This window comes from Phaenicophaeus curvirostris, chromosome Z (assembly GCF_032191515.1).
Source record: "Phaenicophaeus curvirostris isolate KB17595 chromosome Z, BPBGC_Pcur_1.0, whole genome shotgun sequence".
In the NCBI taxonomy this organism is placed as follows: domain Eukaryota; kingdom Metazoa; phylum Chordata; class Aves; order Cuculiformes; family Cuculidae; genus Phaenicophaeus; species Phaenicophaeus curvirostris.
In genome coordinates this window covers 36,776,077-36,795,579 of record NC_091431.1, presented here as the reverse complement: position 1 = coordinate 36,795,579, position 19,503 = coordinate 36,776,077, and the positions used below count along the sequence as shown (strand labels likewise).

At 38.8% G+C, this 19,503-nt stretch overlaps 1 protein-coding gene across 2 annotated transcripts in view; it reads left to right on the top strand.

Moving 5' to 3' along the window:
* PTAR1 (protein prenyltransferase alpha subunit repeat containing 1) overlaps positions 1-16,887 on the top strand; it is a 37,572-nt gene extending 20,685 nt beyond the window's left edge. Inside the window, exons 5-7 of one of the 2 annotated variants that reach the window (XM_069879821.1) lie at positions 10,294-10,507; positions 15,451-15,767; positions 16,341-16,887. In XM_069879821.1, the coding sequence (XP_069735922.1) occupies positions 10,294-10,507; positions 15,451-15,767; positions 16,341-16,686 (877 nt within the window). In that variant the 3' untranslated portion in view covers positions 16,687-16,887. Of the gene's footprint in view, positions 1-10,293; positions 10,508-15,450; positions 15,768-16,337 lie in introns of both variants that reach the window. The other variant, XM_069879820.1, reaches the window with a different exon arrangement.
* Positions 16,888-19,503: the final 2,616 nt, after the last annotated feature.

Genomic DNA, 19,503 nt, shown 5'->3' with positions numbered 1-19,503 from the left:
ATACCTATTTATGTGAGTGTGGTAATTAAGATTGGAAGCCCCTCTAATATGCAGGCATTGGTGACATTTAGAACATTCATTTAGAGATCCTGGGGTACAACCGGAGGTGAGCACAACATAAAGTAGAGAATCCAGGCAGCCATTGCAAGCCAAGGTCTGGTATAGCATATATCTCTGTCACTCAACGCCTATTGGATTGCAGCCAACAGCGGAGTTTTAGATTCTTCTTGGCAGCAAATATAGAGGCTAACCCAGTCTTGCCCTTGGCTTAGTGACACCTGAAATCACCTTTTAGATTTTCACAGGGCTGCCACTTCCAACACACTCCACAGTACCACCAGGTGGTTAATTCAGTTTACCTAGTCCATTATTATATGTAACACAGGTAAATGTCCTTACAAGTTTCGCCAACCAATTTTGCTTGTACAAAGGATTCACTGTCCACTTTCTGGAAGGCGGGGCCACTGGTCCCTTCACTCTAGTGGCATGAGTCCACCCCTTCTCTTTAGTCCTTATGGCTGCTTCCATTGTCAGAAATACCAGGAAGGGTCCTTTCCACGTCGGGGCTAGAGTAACTAGGACCCAGTCTCCAGGCTGTATTTGATGCAGGCTGAAATCCAGGGGAGCCGTTTGGGGTAGCAAACCATGCTTTCTTAAATCTGCAAGAGATTGAGTTATTCCATGCAAATAGTCTCTAGGGTACATATCATTGATCTTAGGGATTGGTTCACCCTCTTGTTTCTGCCTTTGTACCTTCAGGAGTTCTGTTTCCAAGAGCTAATGCTCATATTTCCAAGGCTGCACATATCAATTGCAAGGCCTTAGAAGTAAAATATGTTCCCTTATCAGAGTCTGTTCTTTCTACTACTCCATACAGGGGCATTTTGTGTGGAGACACACCCAAGTCTTTCCTTGGGGCAATTTTGATTCGTCTTAAAAACTGATTACGCAGAGCTTGAGCTTCCCCAATGAGTTTCTGAATGTAGCCTGGATAATATTTCTCCGGTAACTGCTTTATTTAACATTTGTCTTCCATCTGGCAGGATCCACTTACCTTCCTGGGTTTTTACACATCCCGTATTTTAGAGAAACTTCTCCTCTTCTTCTGCAAATATTGGCAGTTTGACTGACATTTCTTTACCAGGTATTAAAATTCACATCCTAATAGGCCCTCCTTTGAGTGCTGCTTCTTTTGCCTGCTCATCAGCTAGCCTATTACCTCTATCTTCTGAAGTATTCCCCTTCTGATGTCCAGTTACATGTACTATTGCAATCTCTTCTGGCTTACTTAGGGCATCCAGTACCTCCAATATTAACTGTTCGTGTACTAGTTACTTTCCCCTGGAGGTAACCAATCCCTGTTCCTTCCATATTTTTCCGAAGGTATGGACGACTCCAAAGGCATATCTGGAATCTGTATATATTGTACCATTTTTCCCTTCTAATAATTCCAGAGCTCGTTTGAGGGTGTATAGCTCACGCGTTTGGGCTGACCAAACGTCAGGGAGTCTTCCTTTTTCTATTACATTATTCTGTATGCCATCTATTATTGCATACCCACTGTGACGTTTTCCGTTTACCCATCGTGATGACTCATCTATAAAGACTCTCTCCCCTTCAGGTAAAGGTTTCTCTCTCAAATCATCTCGCACTTTAGTCTGATACTCTATAATGTCTAAACAGTTATGTTCAGGCATTTCTTCTGCAGTTTCTCCGTATAGATACTGAGAGGGGTTGAGGCTTTTGTCTGTAGTCAGGACCAAATCATCTTTCTCCATTAGGATGGCCTCATATTTCAAAATTGTGGAGTCTGTCAGCCCCCTACCAGACTTTTGACTCAAAATCGTTCTGACTCCATGAGGGGTAGACACAATTAGTGCTCCTCCAAAGGTCAGCTTTCTACTTTCTTCTACCAGTAAGGCTGTGGCTGCTACTGCCTGTACACAAGTTGGCTAGCCTTGTGAAACTGGATCTAGTAATTTGGACAGGTAGGCCACCAGTCGCTTTTGCCCCCCGCCATATCTGGGCTAACACACCATAAGCAGTCCCATTCTCGACATTTACATATAAATGAAATGGCTTTTCCAAAGAGGGGAGGGACAGTACTGGTGCCTGCATTAATTTTTGTTTTAACTCTTTAAATTGCTGTTGCTCCTCCTGTGTCCACTCGTACCTTTCAGTCTCCTCCTGTAATTTCTCATATAAAAACTTAACATGTTGACTAAAATTTTCAATCCATAGTCTGCAATACCCCAGCAAACCTGAAAACTTTCTTATTTCTTTTTTGCTCTTTGGAAGGGTAAGTGCTATAATGCCAGATATTCGTTCCGGATTTATTCTCTTCTTGCCTTCAGTAATTAGATGCCCCGAATATCTTACTTCCTTTTCCACAAACTGTAACTTAGTTCTTGTTACTCGAAGACCCTTTTTCCCTAGGAAGTTTAATAGCTGAATGGTGGCAGATCAAAATTCTGTTTCCCTTTCCCCTGATACTAACAGATCATCTACATACTGGAGCAGTTTGATTCTGGGAGAAAGGGTAATTTCCTCAAGGCCTTGTTCCAAGACCTGTCTGAAAAGGTTGGGGGATTCTGTGAATCCTTGGGGCAGAGTAGTCCAGCGAAACTGTTGCTTTCTCCTTGTCGTGGGATCCTCCCATTCAAAAGCAAACAGATCTTGGCTTTCTAATGCCAAAGGGCAAGTCCAAAAAGGATCTTTAAGATCTACGACACTGAACCATTTATGGTCATAGGGAATTTTACTTAACAGTGTGTAAGGATTGGGCACAACTGGGTGATGAGCTTGCACTACCTTGTTTAATTCCCTTAAATCCTTTACTAATCTCCAATTTCCATCTTTCTGACTGGTAAGATAGGGGTATTATAACAGGACATACATGGCTCCAAGAGGCCATCCTTCAATAGCCTTTCAATTACAGGCTGGAGTCCCTTTCTCCCTTCTGCTGATATGGGGTATTGCTTTACACACACAGGCTGACTTTCCTTCCTTAATTTCACCTTCAAAGGGGGTATATTTAACCTTCCCCTGTTTCCCTCCACAACCCCAACTATTGGTTCTATCTCTTCCTCATCTTGAATTGTTAATTTGAACAATCAAACTACCATTCTATTGTCCTGTGGGACTATCTGGACCTCTAATGAAGTTTGCAAGTCTCTCCCTAGCAAATGCACTCCTGCTTCTGGTACCACTACTAAATCAGCCATAACTTCTCTTGTCATTTCCTTGGACCGTTACTTGTTCTACAACGGAAACTGGGAATCCTTCCCCTTTTATTCCAACTATATTAGTTGTAAGTCTTCCTGTTTCACATCCTTGTGGGATCTTTATAACACTTGTCCTTTCCGCTCCTGAGTCTACTAAAAATACGTATTCTTCTTTCTGGGGTCCTAATTTTAAATTTATCAAGGGCTCAATATGATGGTTAGACCCTAGAAAATAGAGCCCCTGACACCCCTAGTCTTGAAAATGATCATCCCGCGCCATCATTTGGAATGCTCTGTTTTCTCTTTGTTGCGCTGGGCACTCCCTCTTGAAATGTCCTTCCCTCCCGCAGTAATAACACTGTCTGGGGCCTACTGTCCAGCCAGGGGAGGCTTCTCTTCGCCCTGGTGTGGTTCTGGCCCCCCCATACCTTGATTTATAATGGGGCACTCGACCTTGATCAGATAACCTTTCCTTCTTTTTCTCTACTTCAGGCTGCCTCTTTATTACCTCCTCAACAGTCGCTACCATCAACTTAGCTTTTGCCTTCTGCTTTTCATCATCCCTCCTGACATACACTTTCTGAGCCTCCAGTAATAATTCATTCAAATCTCAATCATGCCAACCCTCCAGTTTTTCCAACTTCTTCTTTATATCTGGCCAAGACTTTATCACAAAATTCACTTTTAACAATTCCTGCCCTGCATCACTCCCAGAGTCTGTTCCTGAGTATTGCTGCATATCTTTCCTTAGCCTCTCCAACCGCTCTGTAGGTGGCTCCTCTTTTTGCTGTTTGCTTTCAAAAGCTTTTTCAAAATTCTGTCCCTTGGGGACAGCTTCCCTTATTCCTCAGATAACCATCCTCCTATAATCAGACGTATTATTTCTCCCCTCCATATTATTTTGGTTCCATACAGGTCTAGTTACAAGAAACTTTTGCTCTCCGTAAACCCCCCCTTGAGCACCTAGGGGATCCTCCGCTCCCAGATCCTGATTCCAGCTGTCCGTATCATTTGTCTCTCCTCTGATGTAAACAGGGCCCTGAGGATAAACCGCTTTTCATCCCAAGTATAGAGATTGGGGCCTAGGAACTGATCAAGCTGTTCTGACAGTCCCAATTGGTTTTCTAATAACTTCTTCATTTCCTTTTTAAATTCCCAGACCTCAGTGCTGGGCAGGGGCACATTCACAAATCGCACTCCTCCTGGGGCTTCTAAATTGGTACTTCCCTTAAGGGAAACTTTTCTCCTTTAGATGCCTCCTTCAAGGAAGGCAAAGGGAAATTCTGAACATCCCTTTTAATCTGATCCAATTCAGTAGCCCGAGACCTCCATACTTCCCCTGCCTAGGGGGTGGAAAGTTCTACAGGCCTATCCTCCCCCCCCCGCCCCATGCTATTTTCTTCACTGCTCGCTTCTTTAGTTTCCCCCATTCCATTTTGATTATTGGATACTTCCCTAGGATTGTATGGGGGTTGTAAATGGTCTAGGGATTCCTATTTATTCTCTTTGTCCTCTCCGAGGTCCCTTGTAACATATATAGCATGGGACCCCTTCACACGTGTACTATAAGCACTCCTTTCTTGACTTACAGGTTCTTTGTTATTTAAGTATAGATTCAAAGCCAGACAAATCCAATCATCTGTGGACCCAAACTTCAGCCAGTAAAGTGGGTCAGGCCTAATGGGTTCCTTTACCCACTCAAACCTACAACATTGTCTTTTAATCTCAAAGTATATTGTCTCTGGCACACTCCTTTCATTAGTATCTGTTAAAATCCCATTCACTATTGTCTGTGCCTAAGCCGAGCAGTTGCTGATCTGATAAGAGACACTGGCGTGCAGTGTGTTACTAAATCACTTTGCCTTAGAAGAGGGGAGAAAGAAGGAAAAAAAAAAAAAAAAACCCAAACCCTTTTCTTGTAAGATCACACATATACTTTAAAGCAACTTTCCCAAAAATATTCAAAGATTTTCTCCAGGTTAGGGTCGACCAAAAAGTCCACCCCCTCAAACACATGTAAACTGTTGAACAATGAACAGTCTTCTTTAAATCTCAGTGTTCTAAGAAAGTGATCAGAGTTTTAAAAGTTTACCAATCAGAGGCCTGTGCCTTTGTTGCTTAAACCTTTTACACACAACCAGTGACCACTGCTACTTAAACCTTTTCTCTCTTCTCTTCATGTATCTTTTCCACCACTGATCACACTTTCTATTACACATAATATACACACACACACAAAGTCTGTGCATATTCTTCCCGAGTTATACACACACAACAATAAAACTGCCTGCAGAAATAATCGCACAACAAATTTTGGATAAATCAATAGCTGTCACTCTATTAAAATTTTTAAGGATCATTTCCCTCATCTTGACATAATTTACCAGTTTCTGTTCTTGACATGCTGTCTGTGCAACGGGTGTTAGGTTAACAACAAAGTCATAAAAATTCTAAGGCAAACCTTACAGTCACTTCATTCATCTCCTCCCATCAACTTTAGTTCAAAACCACAATCACTTCATAGCAGTGCTATATCTCAGGCACACACATACAGAGTTATGAAGTATACCAAAGTTAAAATCAGTTATCAATATTCGATTTCTTATTATACCTTCCGAGTTCAAAACCAAAATGGCACACAATTCTTGTAACAGTTATTAGTAAGGACACAGAACCACCCCCTACCAAAAACAAGACAGTGGGAACTTTAACCCCTGCAACCAAAACCCAAGAAATCATATGTTTTCAATCAGTAAGGCTCTTTGAATTATTCTTGAAGAGTCCCTTCGGCACTGCAAATTCAGAGTTTCCAAAGGCATACTCTGGGTTCCAGTACCTGGTATACCAGCACCGCACAGGACATCTCCTGGCTAGCCCCAAATTTAATTCAGTTCAAGAATACCTTTATAATCTGCCATGGTCCTTCTCTTTTCCCTGGGTGCTACCTTGCCCCCATTCCCTGAGCATCACCCCTAAAGGACTGTTGGGTGGAATGCTTGAAAAGGGATCCTCAGATTCCTCTCTCCTTTTTGACTCTCCCTTACTGAGTATGTTTCCCATTACACCGTTTTCCCTGTGGGACACCATTTGCCTGGAACCCTTTCGCTTTGTCCCTTCACTGGCCAGCCTCCTTGCGGAGATATGGAACCGCGGTTAGAAGGACTCCACAATCGCTGCGTCTCACTCACACACACTTTCAGTCCCGCTCTCCCAGCTGCCCAGATAGTACTTAACAGTCACTTTTCTTACCTGGGTCCTGTACACAGGATTACTCGGCTGCCGCGCGCAATTCAGATCCGTTAATTCATTAAATTACCTTTTTCCCTTCTTTGCTTCGAGACTCCTCCACCCGGACAAGGTTCACTGCTCCTCTCAGGGCAGGGCAGTAGATTGGAGACTGCTAAAAGCAGCAGGGCGCGCCTCTCCTTTCCCGCTGTCCTGTCCTGCAGAGACAGGATCACTTATCCCGGACGAGCCCCCAAATTGTGAGAAACACTCATTCACTGGTAAAATATTAAAAAGGACAAAGTCTTTGAAGCAAAGATAATAATATTTTTATTATACAATTCAGCGCTGAATTGGATGCCCTTCTAAAAAAGGCATAAGGTCCTACAAAAAATAGCGAGTATATATACTAGTTTTAAACAAAGAATATAAATCTCTTCAAGGTTGCTCATTATATTTTTGGCATATTCAGCCATGTCCAGAGACTCCCATCAGGTTATTGTTGCCAACTGTGTCTTGTTAGACAGCTAAGCATCATGTCTGGATATCGTCTACATATTATTTCTCAATACATGACAGATTTATATGACAAGATAATTAAGCATGCACACCAGCTGCAGCAAAACTTATCAACTAATTCCCACACTGGTGACTCATGCTGTTTCATTGCTTTGTTTGAAGAGCAAGTATATAGAAATAATGAGGGAAAACATTTTGCAGTTAGTCATGATTTAGCCTTTCCTGCATGAGAGCTAACATTGGAAAGTTATGAATTTTTGTGTTTAACTAGTGCTGAATCTGGTGCCATCCATATCATTTTGGTGATCAATACTTTTTTGTGAAATTAGTCAGAAAGATAGGTTCTTAAGATTTATTTACATCTTAGAAATAATTGTAAAACTGTCTATAACTTTTTGAGGGTTTTCTATCTTTGCCTAAAACAGAAAAGTATATTTGAGGGTAATAGTACAAATGTTTGGCTTGGTTTAGATGTGTTGATTGTGATTGATACGTATCAGAAAACTGGATGTGCAAAGTTTTTCTTTCTGCATCAGTATAGTGATTAATCTTATATTTTCTGTTTTCCCGTGATACCAAATTTCAAACAGAAGTGCAAAAAAATAGAAGGGGGCAATTATAGAATTCAGTAAAACATACCCAATATTTGGTTTTTTACGCATGGTAGATATACCCGCTAAAGATATTGAAAATACCTGTCACACATTTTTCCATATGGCCTTTTGCTGTTCTTTTTGAGGGGTTTTTGGATAGATCTTGTGCGCATACAGTCAGTATATCTATTGATTGCACAGTTTTTACTGAATAATCCTTCATTCATCTGTGGTAATTCCAGGAACTGTAATAAGAACGTGCATTCCACAACAGAAGAAATTGTATTTCTTTTCTCCAATTTTTTTTGAAAAAACATTCTCTTAAAAACCTCTGAAATATTACCATGCTATTCAGAAGGTACCAATAATACCTTTTAAATCTTCTGAGGTTGTGCTTGTCTGTCTTTTCTCCCATATAAAAAGTCTAGAAAGTATCCCAGACTTTATTTTGTAACTTTTCTTTGGTTGTAGCTGCAGAAACAATGAATTCTGTATGTTTTGACATATTCCCATCTGTGTAACTTAATCTGAATTCCTTATTTTATAAAAAAATCCTTATTTTAAGAAATGAGAATAATTTTATAGTGAAAATAATTTCTTTTTATGGTTTTACTGAAAAGTCGATGTTAATTAAGTAATATTTATCTTTTGTTAAAGTAATTCCTCTCTACTTGTTTAGCCTTCATTCCTAGACCTTTTTTCCCATTTCTTGCAAACCTACTGGTTGAAATGAAAAATACTAGATGAAGGTGCTTGGATCAAAGATATTTTTAAAAATTAAAAATTAAGTCTTCAAATTACTACATTTCATAAATTTACGCAACAGCCAAAGAACCTGATTTGTTTGGCTGTACATCTTTAATTAAAACAAATGTTATATAAGAAGCAAGTATATGAACACTGGCTTCAGTCTAGTGTTTGTGATTTTTTCTGTGAAATGCAGTCAGTTTGAAAATACCATTATCATAAATTATCTTTGGTATATTCTTCCCATAATTTAAATCTTTTTTAAATGTAGCTTAAGAGAAAAACACACAGTGTAAATAAGAATACCAGTGAACAAGAACATTATAAATGTTCAAATGAGAGAGAAAGCAGACAGATTATTGATTCTTTTTAACAGTAGTTAGCATACCTATTTTTAATTTTTATATATAGATATATGCAATTTTATATATGAATTGCAAAACAGAGTTATCATTTTTAAGAAAATTAATATATTATTTTTATCTCATGTATTGATTTATTTTAACCAGAAATGGTCCCTTTCTGAAAGTAGCAATTAATTAGTTTTGGAATCTCTGTGTGCCACTACAAAACAGAAAAATGACTGTTACACAAGCCAGAGGTTGTCCAGGTTTCCAGAGCATTCTACATGAGCCCATTGCAGCAGCATATGTCAAGAGAATTGCAAAGAAGTCTGCACATCTGTGATCCCTTTTTGTAGGACCCTCTTGTGTACCGTCTGCAGATGCATGTTTTCTGCAGCATTAAGGACATCTGTCAAAATACCAGTAAAATATTACTGTGAACAGTCAGTTCACAGTAAAACTTAAAAACCCATGTAGGAATATGTGCTTATCTCAGTCACTTCAAATCAAATATGTATAATTCAGCAGTAAAAATATTTGTTTTGGTTACACCTATAGCCCTTGAAATTATAAGTCTTTTGCACTTTCTTTCTGCTGGTGTTGTACAGAAACTAGTTTGACTTGCTGTGTGCAGTACTGACAAATGTAAAAAATACTGGCAAAGTACATTTAGTCACTTTTTTCTGTCTCATTTTGGATACTCTTATTTTAGTGCTGTATGAGGTCCTACACAAAAAAAAGAGACTAACCCTATAGCTTGGGAACCAAGAGCAGAGGGAGAAACAAAGTTGTGGTTATTGAACATGTTCTAACCTGTCACAGTGATACAAGGCTCAACTCAATTGCATTACGGAATAGAAATGGACTTGTGTTCAGATATAGACCTTTTTTTACCCTTGGTCAGAAAATGTCAGTATGCGAAAATGATCAGCGAGTTAACATCAAGTTAACTTCATTTCTTCTGGAACTGAAGAAATCTGTGATGGAAACTTTTCAATTACTAAGTGAAGTTTGCGGTGAAGAGCTCCCAAAGATCAGATCAGTGCTGAAAGGAGCCCATTTTTTGTCAGTAGAAGACGTGAAAGCAAAAACGATGGAGAATCTTCAACAGCCTTTCAGAAAATGATCTATGGAATTGCTTTGAACATTGGCAGCATTGTATGCAGCTGTGTGCCAACTCAGAAGGGAACTATTTTGAAGGTGATCATAGCTGATTTACTTGGTTTTTAAATAAAAGAGTTACAAGCACATTCTTGTTTTTTTCGTGTCGGACCTTATACAAGTTTCTGAAAGAGGAGCTCATTAGAAATTGCATGCAAACGGTTCTGGCATATTTTTTATAGATTTGCTGTTTCCTTTTGTTCCCTTCTAGTATGCTCTAAGTATCTGTGACTGTTTACAGTGAGCGAGCAAGCAAATAGAGATAAAGTTAAATTTTTCTGGGGTGTGATCATAAAGTCATAGCTTTCACTATGGGAAGAATTCACATGGTTATGTTTACTTATTCATCATCTAGTTACAGTGTAGTTCAGATAGTTGAAATATCAGAAAGGTTTGGTTGATTATTATAAAAAAAAACCCCAATTTTCCTTTTTCTTAAAGCTGTTCTTTCACCACTAACACTGTACATTGTTTAAACAGACGATGGGTGCTGCAACAACTAATTCAGGAAAACTCCTTGCCCAGTCTTGTAACTAAAGGAAACTTGGGAGCAGCACCTCTGGAGAGAATTCACCGACTAGTGCAGGAGGAAATGAATGTCTGCTCTGAAGCTGCTGGAAGATACCCAAGCAACTACAATGCCTGGTCCCATCGAATCTGGGTTTTACAGCATTTGGGAAAGCTCTCTGTCAAGGTATAATACAATAGTGAATAAAGTCTGAAATTTGCTTGTCTGGAAAAAAAAAACAACATGGTTTGCCTGGCACCTCTTATGACATGAGTGGAAACTATTGTATTAAGTTATTACAGGTAGCTAAGAATGTTTTAAACGAACAGGCAAAATATTGCAATCACTGTGTTTTTCTTGCTAGTGTATGCAGGTTCTTCTCTGCATAAGGAACAGATATTTCTTGCCCATGTACAAATTTCTGTTTGCCTTTTGGTACTTACTGTTATTGAACTTGTGGCAGGAGGGTAGATGAGACTTTGAGCTGAAATAAGGAATGGACAACTGAATATAATTGTTCTACCACTAATCTTGAAATTCCTAATAGAGAAAAAGATAATACATGACAAATAGTGTCAGGTGAACTCTTGTTTTGATACCCTTATTCAGCCTATCTGTGGTTTCAGAATATTGAAGAATTAAGTGAAAACAGCAGGAACTTTGGAGGACATATAATAGTACTTTTAACCAGCTTTTTCAGCTCCAACTGTATCTTTTGACAGCGTGTAAACCGAGGGCTGATAAAGCTATTTCAACTCCATCAGGGACATCTTATGCAGTGGTGAATATTTCAGATCACAGGGTGGTATCATCGAGACTTGCATCAAATTGAATTAGTTAATGTGACATGGTCTCAGATTATATAGGCACTTACTAATATTGTGGTTTCTAAGCTATTATGCAATCCTTTGTGAATATTAGGTTGATGCAGTAGCATTTCATTGACACATTTGATGGGAGCTGCTGCATTTTGCCACCCTGTAAATAGGGGAGTGAGGGAGAGATTTAATGGAGGTTACTTAGTTGGTCTAACAGTTATTTTTATGCCTTATGGGCCAGCTACTGCTAGCAGTGGATACTGTTTTGCTGATATTTCCTGTTAATTGTCACCTGAGAAACTTTAAAAATAGCTGTATGTTCCAGTAGCAAGTATGTATGTAGCAAGTATGTTCCAGACTCCAGAGCCAGCCCAGAATTTGGACTCCTCTGCCTAGCAAGCTTGTTTGAAATGGTAGTTAATGGGAAAATTTAGACGAGCTACAGGATTGGGGTAGATGGGAGGTTAGAAGTTAGGGTTGGAGGTCTATATTAACAGAAAACAGGGACTTTCACATAAGTCTTTAATTGCTTTCTTGAAAAGGTGAGAGGGAGGAGAAGCACTGTTAATTAAATTTTAGTTAACATCAGTTTGAAAATCAGGATAATGCCCTGAGTGATATTGGCAGTTGCTATTCCTTACTAGTTTAAGTAAACAGAAAGAATTACGTTGTGGTAGATTTCTTTAGTTTTGTCCAAATGACTTTTGTTACCTCTGGCAAAATTTCAGTGGTGTTGCTGTTCCTCAAACCTCCATGTTGAATGAATGCATCTCTTCAGATGGCCCAGCAGATGTCTAAGATGCAGGAAAATTAGGAAGAAATATGAAACATAAAAGATGTTGAGAATCTTGAGATAAAGTTTGTGTCTAGGTAGCTTTAAAAGGCAGAATTAGAAAGTGATTATTCAAAAGATGTGATGTTAGAAAAAAACAAATACAAAGGAGGAGAGTAAAAACGTGGACATCACATATATACAAAAACACACGGGTTCTTTTCTTGCTTGATGTCTGATTTTGTACCTTCAGCCATTGGTGTGTCTGACTATCTGAAAAGAATGGTGAATTTCACTAAGATGTGAGACTGGAACTGTGCTGAGATGATTAGCAGATAAAAAAATCACTGTGATTCTACAGCCATTTAGTTCTTGTAACATTGCCTCAGATTAGAGTACCCTGTATAACTTAGGGCCACATTTCCACTATAATACAGTCTTTAGTTGTAGTTTGGGTATTTTTTATTACTCTGTGCAGGGAAACAGAGGCACAGAAACAGTATATGTTGTGTTATCATTGAAATATGACTTCTCAAAACAGGTTTACCATTTGTGTAACTGTTAGTCTACTTTGGGGGTCGTGAGGAGGCAGGTTATTGGTAAACTTAATGCTTCTTCAGACTGAATCTCAGTCTACAGTCTAGGAAAAAGATATAAAATATTAGAGGAGAAAGTTCAGGCACTGCAGGAAGATTTTCTCACAGAACATAGATGTTTCTTCTTTCTTACACTAGACAGTAAAGCACATTATCTTGTTTGAATGTAGAAATCCCAGTTTGCTTTTCCTGCAAAATTTGAACCACATCAGCAAGTTTGCGTAGTGTTTGAATAGTGTTCATTAAGGTATCTCCCAAGGATTTGTCAAGAGAGGATTGTTCCAAACCAATTTAATTTTTCTGGTATTGGAGTTCTTGCCTTGGGAGGAGGGTGAGAAAGTTTGACTTCAGCCTTATCACGTGACAGTATAGTTAGCCAATGGGGGAAAACATGGGTTCCATACGCCTACTAATAGATAGGAGCATATTTAGTTGGAGAACCAGAGTAAGAGAATAGTATCAGTATAGCCTGTTAAAATCCATGGACATCATGATGCTTCCGAGAAATGCAGGTACAAAAATAAGATGTAGTTCATCAAGGATTGACAAATTATTTTCTTTAGATAGAAATACTTAACTTCATGATTACAGGATAAAAAGTGACTAGTCAGGTCCCACAATTAAAAAAAAAAAAAAGTGATGGGGTAATAGTAACAAAGGAAGAACTCTCTTGTGTGATGTCCAGGAAGAATTATGTTCATAAAGCAAAGTTAATTTTTCCTGTACATATCCCCAGTAAGGCCTTGGCATTTTGTTAGATGATTTGACCTCCAGAGGTACATGTCTTTTATATGAGTGGACGTTGCCATATTTATTTGGTTATCCTTAAAAATATTGTGGGTTTTTTTTCCAGATACAGTTCCTTTTCACTTCCCTAGTGCCCCATACCAAGGATGAAGTTTTGGGCTGCAGTTCATGATGAGCAAGCACTTTAAAAAGCAAGCACAGGGTCAAGGAGGGCATAAGAGGGAGTGCAGATCCAGAGGATGAGGCAAAAGCCACCAAGTGCATATGTCCTGTTCTGGAGCAGGATGCCAGTTCCTTGATACTCAGTTCACCACTGAAGGCAGAAGAGGTCATTAGAAGTAGGGAGGAAGGCATTTTCATATAATTTCCTTTGCTTCACAGAAGGGTGGCAAAGGGCTTGTGCTCTTTGGTGTGGAAATGGAGAAAACTGGCTTGGTAGTAAAGAGCTTCTGTTGGAAATCAGATGTTAGCTGGCTTTTTGGTTTACTTCCAGTTGTTTGAAGCGTCTTCCACTGTTACTCTGAGGTTCCTAGAAGAGAAACTTTGATTTTTCTGTAGATATCGAGAGGTTTACAGACAATCCTCTGTCTTGCTGCTGTGAAAGAGGTTTTCTAGTTCAGGTAAGGAGTGATTCTGGGAATCATTCTGTTTGATTTGTGCAGGTAGTTAAAATGCATAATTACAATGTTCTTTTGTAACTTAGAAACATCAGGTAAATTAATAAGATTATTCCAAGATGTAAGCTGGACATAATGTGTGTAGTACCAGTTCCAGCTGAATAAAGACTAGTCTGATTTTTCTGATGCTTCTCCTGAGCCTTATATTGTTTCCAACAGGTTTTTAAATTTTAATGCTCAGAAATTTGAAATGGTAAGCTCTATGCTTCTGGAAAGAGAGAAGCTGTTCTTGTGGTTTATAGTACAGAACTAGAGATGGTGTGTTTTATCTGCCTTAAGAATCCCATATGCAGCTGTTATTTAATAGCGCTCTTCAGTTTGCTAATACATAAAAGGAAAGTGATGCTGGTATCTCTTGTCAAGACCTAACGAAGCATGTTTTATATCACAGTTAGAAGACAGGATTTATGTAGTTTATATGTGTTCAAATATCTTAGCATGGATGCACCACAAAAAAAACTAGCCTTGTGGTTTTCTTTGTGTGAGGCTATGCACCTTGTGCTGCAGGAGAAAAAAAGGAATACTTACACCTGTGAAAGTTGCTTTGCATTGGCTAGTCCTGTTAAGTAATGTTGGTTTGTTGGAAAAAGAGATTAAGAGCAAGAATATACCAGTAAGGTTATACTGATAGTCTTTAGAAGTTAAAGAAAATGTTAGTTTGGATCTCTTTGGAGAGTTTAAAGTAGAGAGGAGGAGCAGTATGAGGAGAAAGATCAAAGCCTTTAAATAATACAACCACTAGTTCTAATGGAGAAAGTAAAATAAGGAAGCTTTGCCAGTAGCCAGAATCGCCTGTCTTCCTAGAAATAAATCATGAAACTTTAAAAACATTCAGAATTAAAAGAAAATTTGAAGGTACCAGAAATGCTACAAATACCACTGCAGTCACCGATGTAAACATTTACCACAGTTAGTGTGAAAGCCTTTCTTTAAGTTCCCCAATTACTAAGCCAAGCAACTTAGGTATAGGCAATTAGTTTTGTATTCCATGGGTTCTGGGACTTGGAACATAATGCTAGAGGTTGACATTCTTTCCATGAAAATGAAAGTGCAAATTACTTTAAATCCTCTTTTTGTTTCTTTTTACAGCAACTCATCCAGCATGACACTCATAATGCGCAACGCAAATATAAAAATACTTTGTTATCCATGTAGCTTTACGTACCCTCTACCATTGCCTACTCTAAGCCATTTTGAAATCCTTAATCCACTGCTTTTTTCTCATCATAAGTGGTTTGGTTTCCTTCCCCCAGCCTCCCTCAGCCTATGGGAAAATTTCTGAGACACCTACCTTTTCTGAGTGTGGAAGAAGTGTAAATTTTTTTTGTGCAGACATGCCAAGATTTTTGTCAGCATACAGTGGGAAAGGCTCAATGATTATTTCATTTTTCTGCATGTATTCTTAAACTATTAGCACAGTGGCTGAAATCCCCAGAGGAGAGGATACTTAAGTACAGAAACAGTGCTGGTAAATTCCTCCTTTATACTGGCTGATAATTGACACTGCTTTTTCTTTCAGGTTCTCTTCGATGAACTTTCATCCACTAAATATTGGGTATCCATGCATGTCTCAGACCATAGTGGATTTCATTACCGCCAATTCTTACTCAAGTCCTTGATTGGCAGAACTGTGACAGAAAATAATGTACTGGTACAAAATCAAATGGTAAATCAGGAAAACCTTAGCATTCAGAAGGATGAGCAGAGCGCAGGTGCAGGAGCTACCTGTGTGGAGGAACAGAACACGGATCTCCCCCACTGTTTAGAGGAAGAGTTGGAGCTCTGCACTGAATTGATTGATATTTACCCAGGGCATGAAACCTTATGGTGTCATAGGTAAGAGGACTTGGTCTAAAGAGTGTCTTTCTCATTTGTGGATTGTTCTTTGCCAGGCAAGTTGGTATTCTGAATGTAAAAGGTACTAATCAATAAAAGATTTCTAAGCTATTATGTCTTAAGCCTTTGGAAAACATTCAGGAGCATAATCAGAGCTGTTGAATGGAAAATTTGCTTGGGCTTGGGTAGCTTGTTTATGTAAGCTCCATTTGTCCCTATAGCTTGTGGAAGAGACACAAGATACTGTTGATCAGCCTCCTCACACTTAAAATGTTTAAAGAGAGAAAGATGAGCAGAAAGGATAGGCAGAAGATGACATAGCTGCAGGGAACCTCTGCTTTGCCAGCTGGGTGTATGTGCCTAACTAGGTAACAGCAGATTTACAGAAGTGAAACTGAACCTTTTTTTGTAGAGTGTGAGCTGTGATAGCAGATTTTGTCGGTCTGAAGGAATTTGGTGGGATAGCAAATGAACTGAAGCAGTACAACGACAACAGCAGATTATTTTTGGTACATGACTTTTTTTGTTTTTTCTTTTTTCCTTCCTTCCTTCCTTCCTTTTCCTCTGAAGAAGACGTGTGTTCTACCTTCAGCACCAGCTAAGCAATCAACTTCCTATTCCTACTGCGGTAGTATCATCTGTGGACAGCAGTGATGAAACTCTGAATAATTTCCACAACAATCCTGCAACAAGTCACATGGCACAAGCTATGGATGTTGATGGTTTGAATGAATCCAGCAGCAAACAAGGTTATACCCAAGAAACAAAACGCCTGAAGCGTGCTCCTATGCAGGACTCTCTTGGTCCAGAAATGGAATACCAATTCATTGATAAAGTGTTATCAACTTGTAGGGATGTGGACCAAGCCAGGTTTGCTACTGCTTATAGGAAATGGTTAGTTACTTTTTTAGGTCATTGAAGGAAGAGTTAAAAGCATTCAGGGTTCTTCTTTCAGTGCAATATTCTCTTTTCAGACAAAAATGCATGTCTTGGTTGCAAGTGTTAGCTAATCATGTGTTTCTCCTTCTTTTAACAGTCAGTCCTGAAGTTCATATTCAGAACAGAAGTTTGTCACTTAATTTGTTAAAGAGCTGGCATACCTTTTTATTAAGCAAATGTAGTTCTTTAATCTTTTTGAGAAATCATTCTGAGTCACCATAGCACTATGCCTTTTCCTTATTTTTTAACTTCTGCATTAAGGTGGGTTCTGAATCATTTGGCTCTAAGAAAAAAAACCAAAAAAAACAACAAGTCTGAAATGCATCTGAAACAGTGTGTGGAAAAAGAATAGGAGGATCTGTCACCATCAGCTAAACCCGTTTCCCAGTTATTCCTCTTGACTATAGAGTCATCTTGTTAATACCTTATTGGATTCAGACTGTGTTTGGTGAGTGCTGTTACTTTTTTATCAGCAGCCTTTGGTAGAACACCAACCAGGCTGCAGTGTTTCTTTCTAGAGACTGCAGTAACAGTATTGGAGCTATGCCTTTTACCATTGTAACTGGGATTTTATTCACTTATATTAGTTGTCACATGAGTTTGATAGGAAAGTCTATGAAGTTGAAATCCTGAAAAGGAGAAATGGGAAAATGTGACAGAAAATAGTTCAAACACATGTTCACACTCATACAGTCAGAGGTATATTTGGAAATAGTTTCCTTAGACTATTTTATCTTCATTTCTTCCTCGGTATTTATTTATTTATTTTATCTTAACAATCCAGAATTAATGACACTTGATACACATTTCTGAATGTATTACGTACACTACGGAATCCTACTCTGTTAAATCACACATTGGTTACTTGCACTTAACCAAGACCATGCAATTCTTCTGACTGGTCACAGAGACTATACAATTTAAAAAAAGACAACAGGAGGGAGGTCTCTCTTCACTTTTGTTCTTTTGCAGAGCTTCAGTCTTTGGAGTTTTTTGTCTTTTGACTCTTCCTTAAGAGCACTTCTGCAACCATACATTTCTGTTTACATAACTGCAGATTTTAAGGGAATTCAAAACACATTTCTATTCCATTGAAATAAAACATGAATGGCTTATGTTGTCATTTCCTTTGAACTTGTCTGGATAAGGGATTTTTTACACTAATGAAATTGTACTGGTCCAAAGACCTAGGGGAGAAACACTGTACAACTGTAGAAGTTCATACAATGGCAATATTGCCTCTGCTTCAAGCAGACTATTCACTGAGGGGATTAGATTTTCAAGCTAGAGCCTTTGCCAAAATTACTGTATATTTCTCCTGCCCAAAGTGCCTCCTGACTGTGACAAGTTTCGGGTTGCTGTTTCTGTTGGGCAGAGAGTGCAGCAGTGAGGGAGAAAATAAAACAAGGTAGCCTGCTCAAAAGGTGTAATTTGGAAAGAAAAAAAGGCCCTCAAAACATGGAATTCCAACAGTTCTTGGATTACTCTTGGGGATTACTGTTGCATTTCAAAGTGAAAACAGACCACCTCTCCTCTTAGAGGGTATGTTTATAACTCATTTCAGGCACAGAATTGTTAACAGACATTTCTAAAAGTACTCTCTTTTGTTTACAGTACCTAGATAAGACTGACCTAGGCTTGGGCATCTCCACTGCAAAGCTTTTACTCAATGGGCATCCACACCTGCCTCTGTATAGCTGGGGATGTATTAAATGAGCATTTGTTTTGAGGTGCTCTGGGTTGCTGTCTTGGTTGATGGTCTTAATTGCAGAATAACATCATCAGTGGCTGAAGGAGGTGTGGGAATGGCTTGAGAGGGTAATTTCATCATGAGATGTTGTCTCTGTGATCACTGACAAATGTTTAGGTTCAAGTGCAAATTAGAGTCTGACCTTAAAACCTAACCCGTCCCAGAGGGCCTGATTTTTTCTGAGTATGAAAGATACTTTAAAGCGTGTGTAGTAGCCTGGGTCAGCTTGATTAACGATATCACATTAATGACTAGTATGACCCTGGAAAGTGTGAAGTCAGCTGGCAATGTATTAAGCATCATGTTCTTCATTCTAGATTATGTAGACAGTAGCATAGTTGTATGTTCTGTTTGCCTTTGCAAAAATTACCTGTTTGTGAGGAAAATATTAGTGACAGGAGCAGTCAGTGAAGTGGGAACATGAAATGAATTATTTCTTGAACTGTGGAAGGAAAGCATTGCTCTCTTCTCACGCTGGAATGATAGTGGTTTTCGGAAGAAAAGATTTGTATTAGAATCTGACTTGAAACTTGTATATTTCTTCCAGACTATAATCTGTAGTCTTAGGTAGCTTTCTAAGAGCGGTGTTGTGGAAGTAGTGGACTATTGAATTTGACAATCTTTCCATCATAAACACTTAAGATCAAATAGCTGCCCTCACATACATGCGTGTAGTTCCTACTCACGTCAGCACTAGTTATGCATGCTTGTAGGAAGGCAGCCTTTGGTCCTGTGTAACTGAACATTTCCATTGTATTTTCATACTTGGAAAAAGTTCTGAGAGCTCTAATTAGAGATGGTGCTGATATTTTTATAACTTCTACAAAACATTGATGGTTGTAGTCTGACTACTAGTGTGGGGTTTAGAAGCCTGATGGAAATACTCTGCCTACCCCTTGTTTTTTAATCCAGTGCTAATAGTTGCATTTAGAAATGCTTGCAGACCAGACTCTGCCACACAGAAAAGTAAACAATGAAAGCAAAATTGAAATAAGTCATATCTTCCCCTTTGAAAGTGCAATCAGCTGTCAAAAGTTGAGCTTTGTT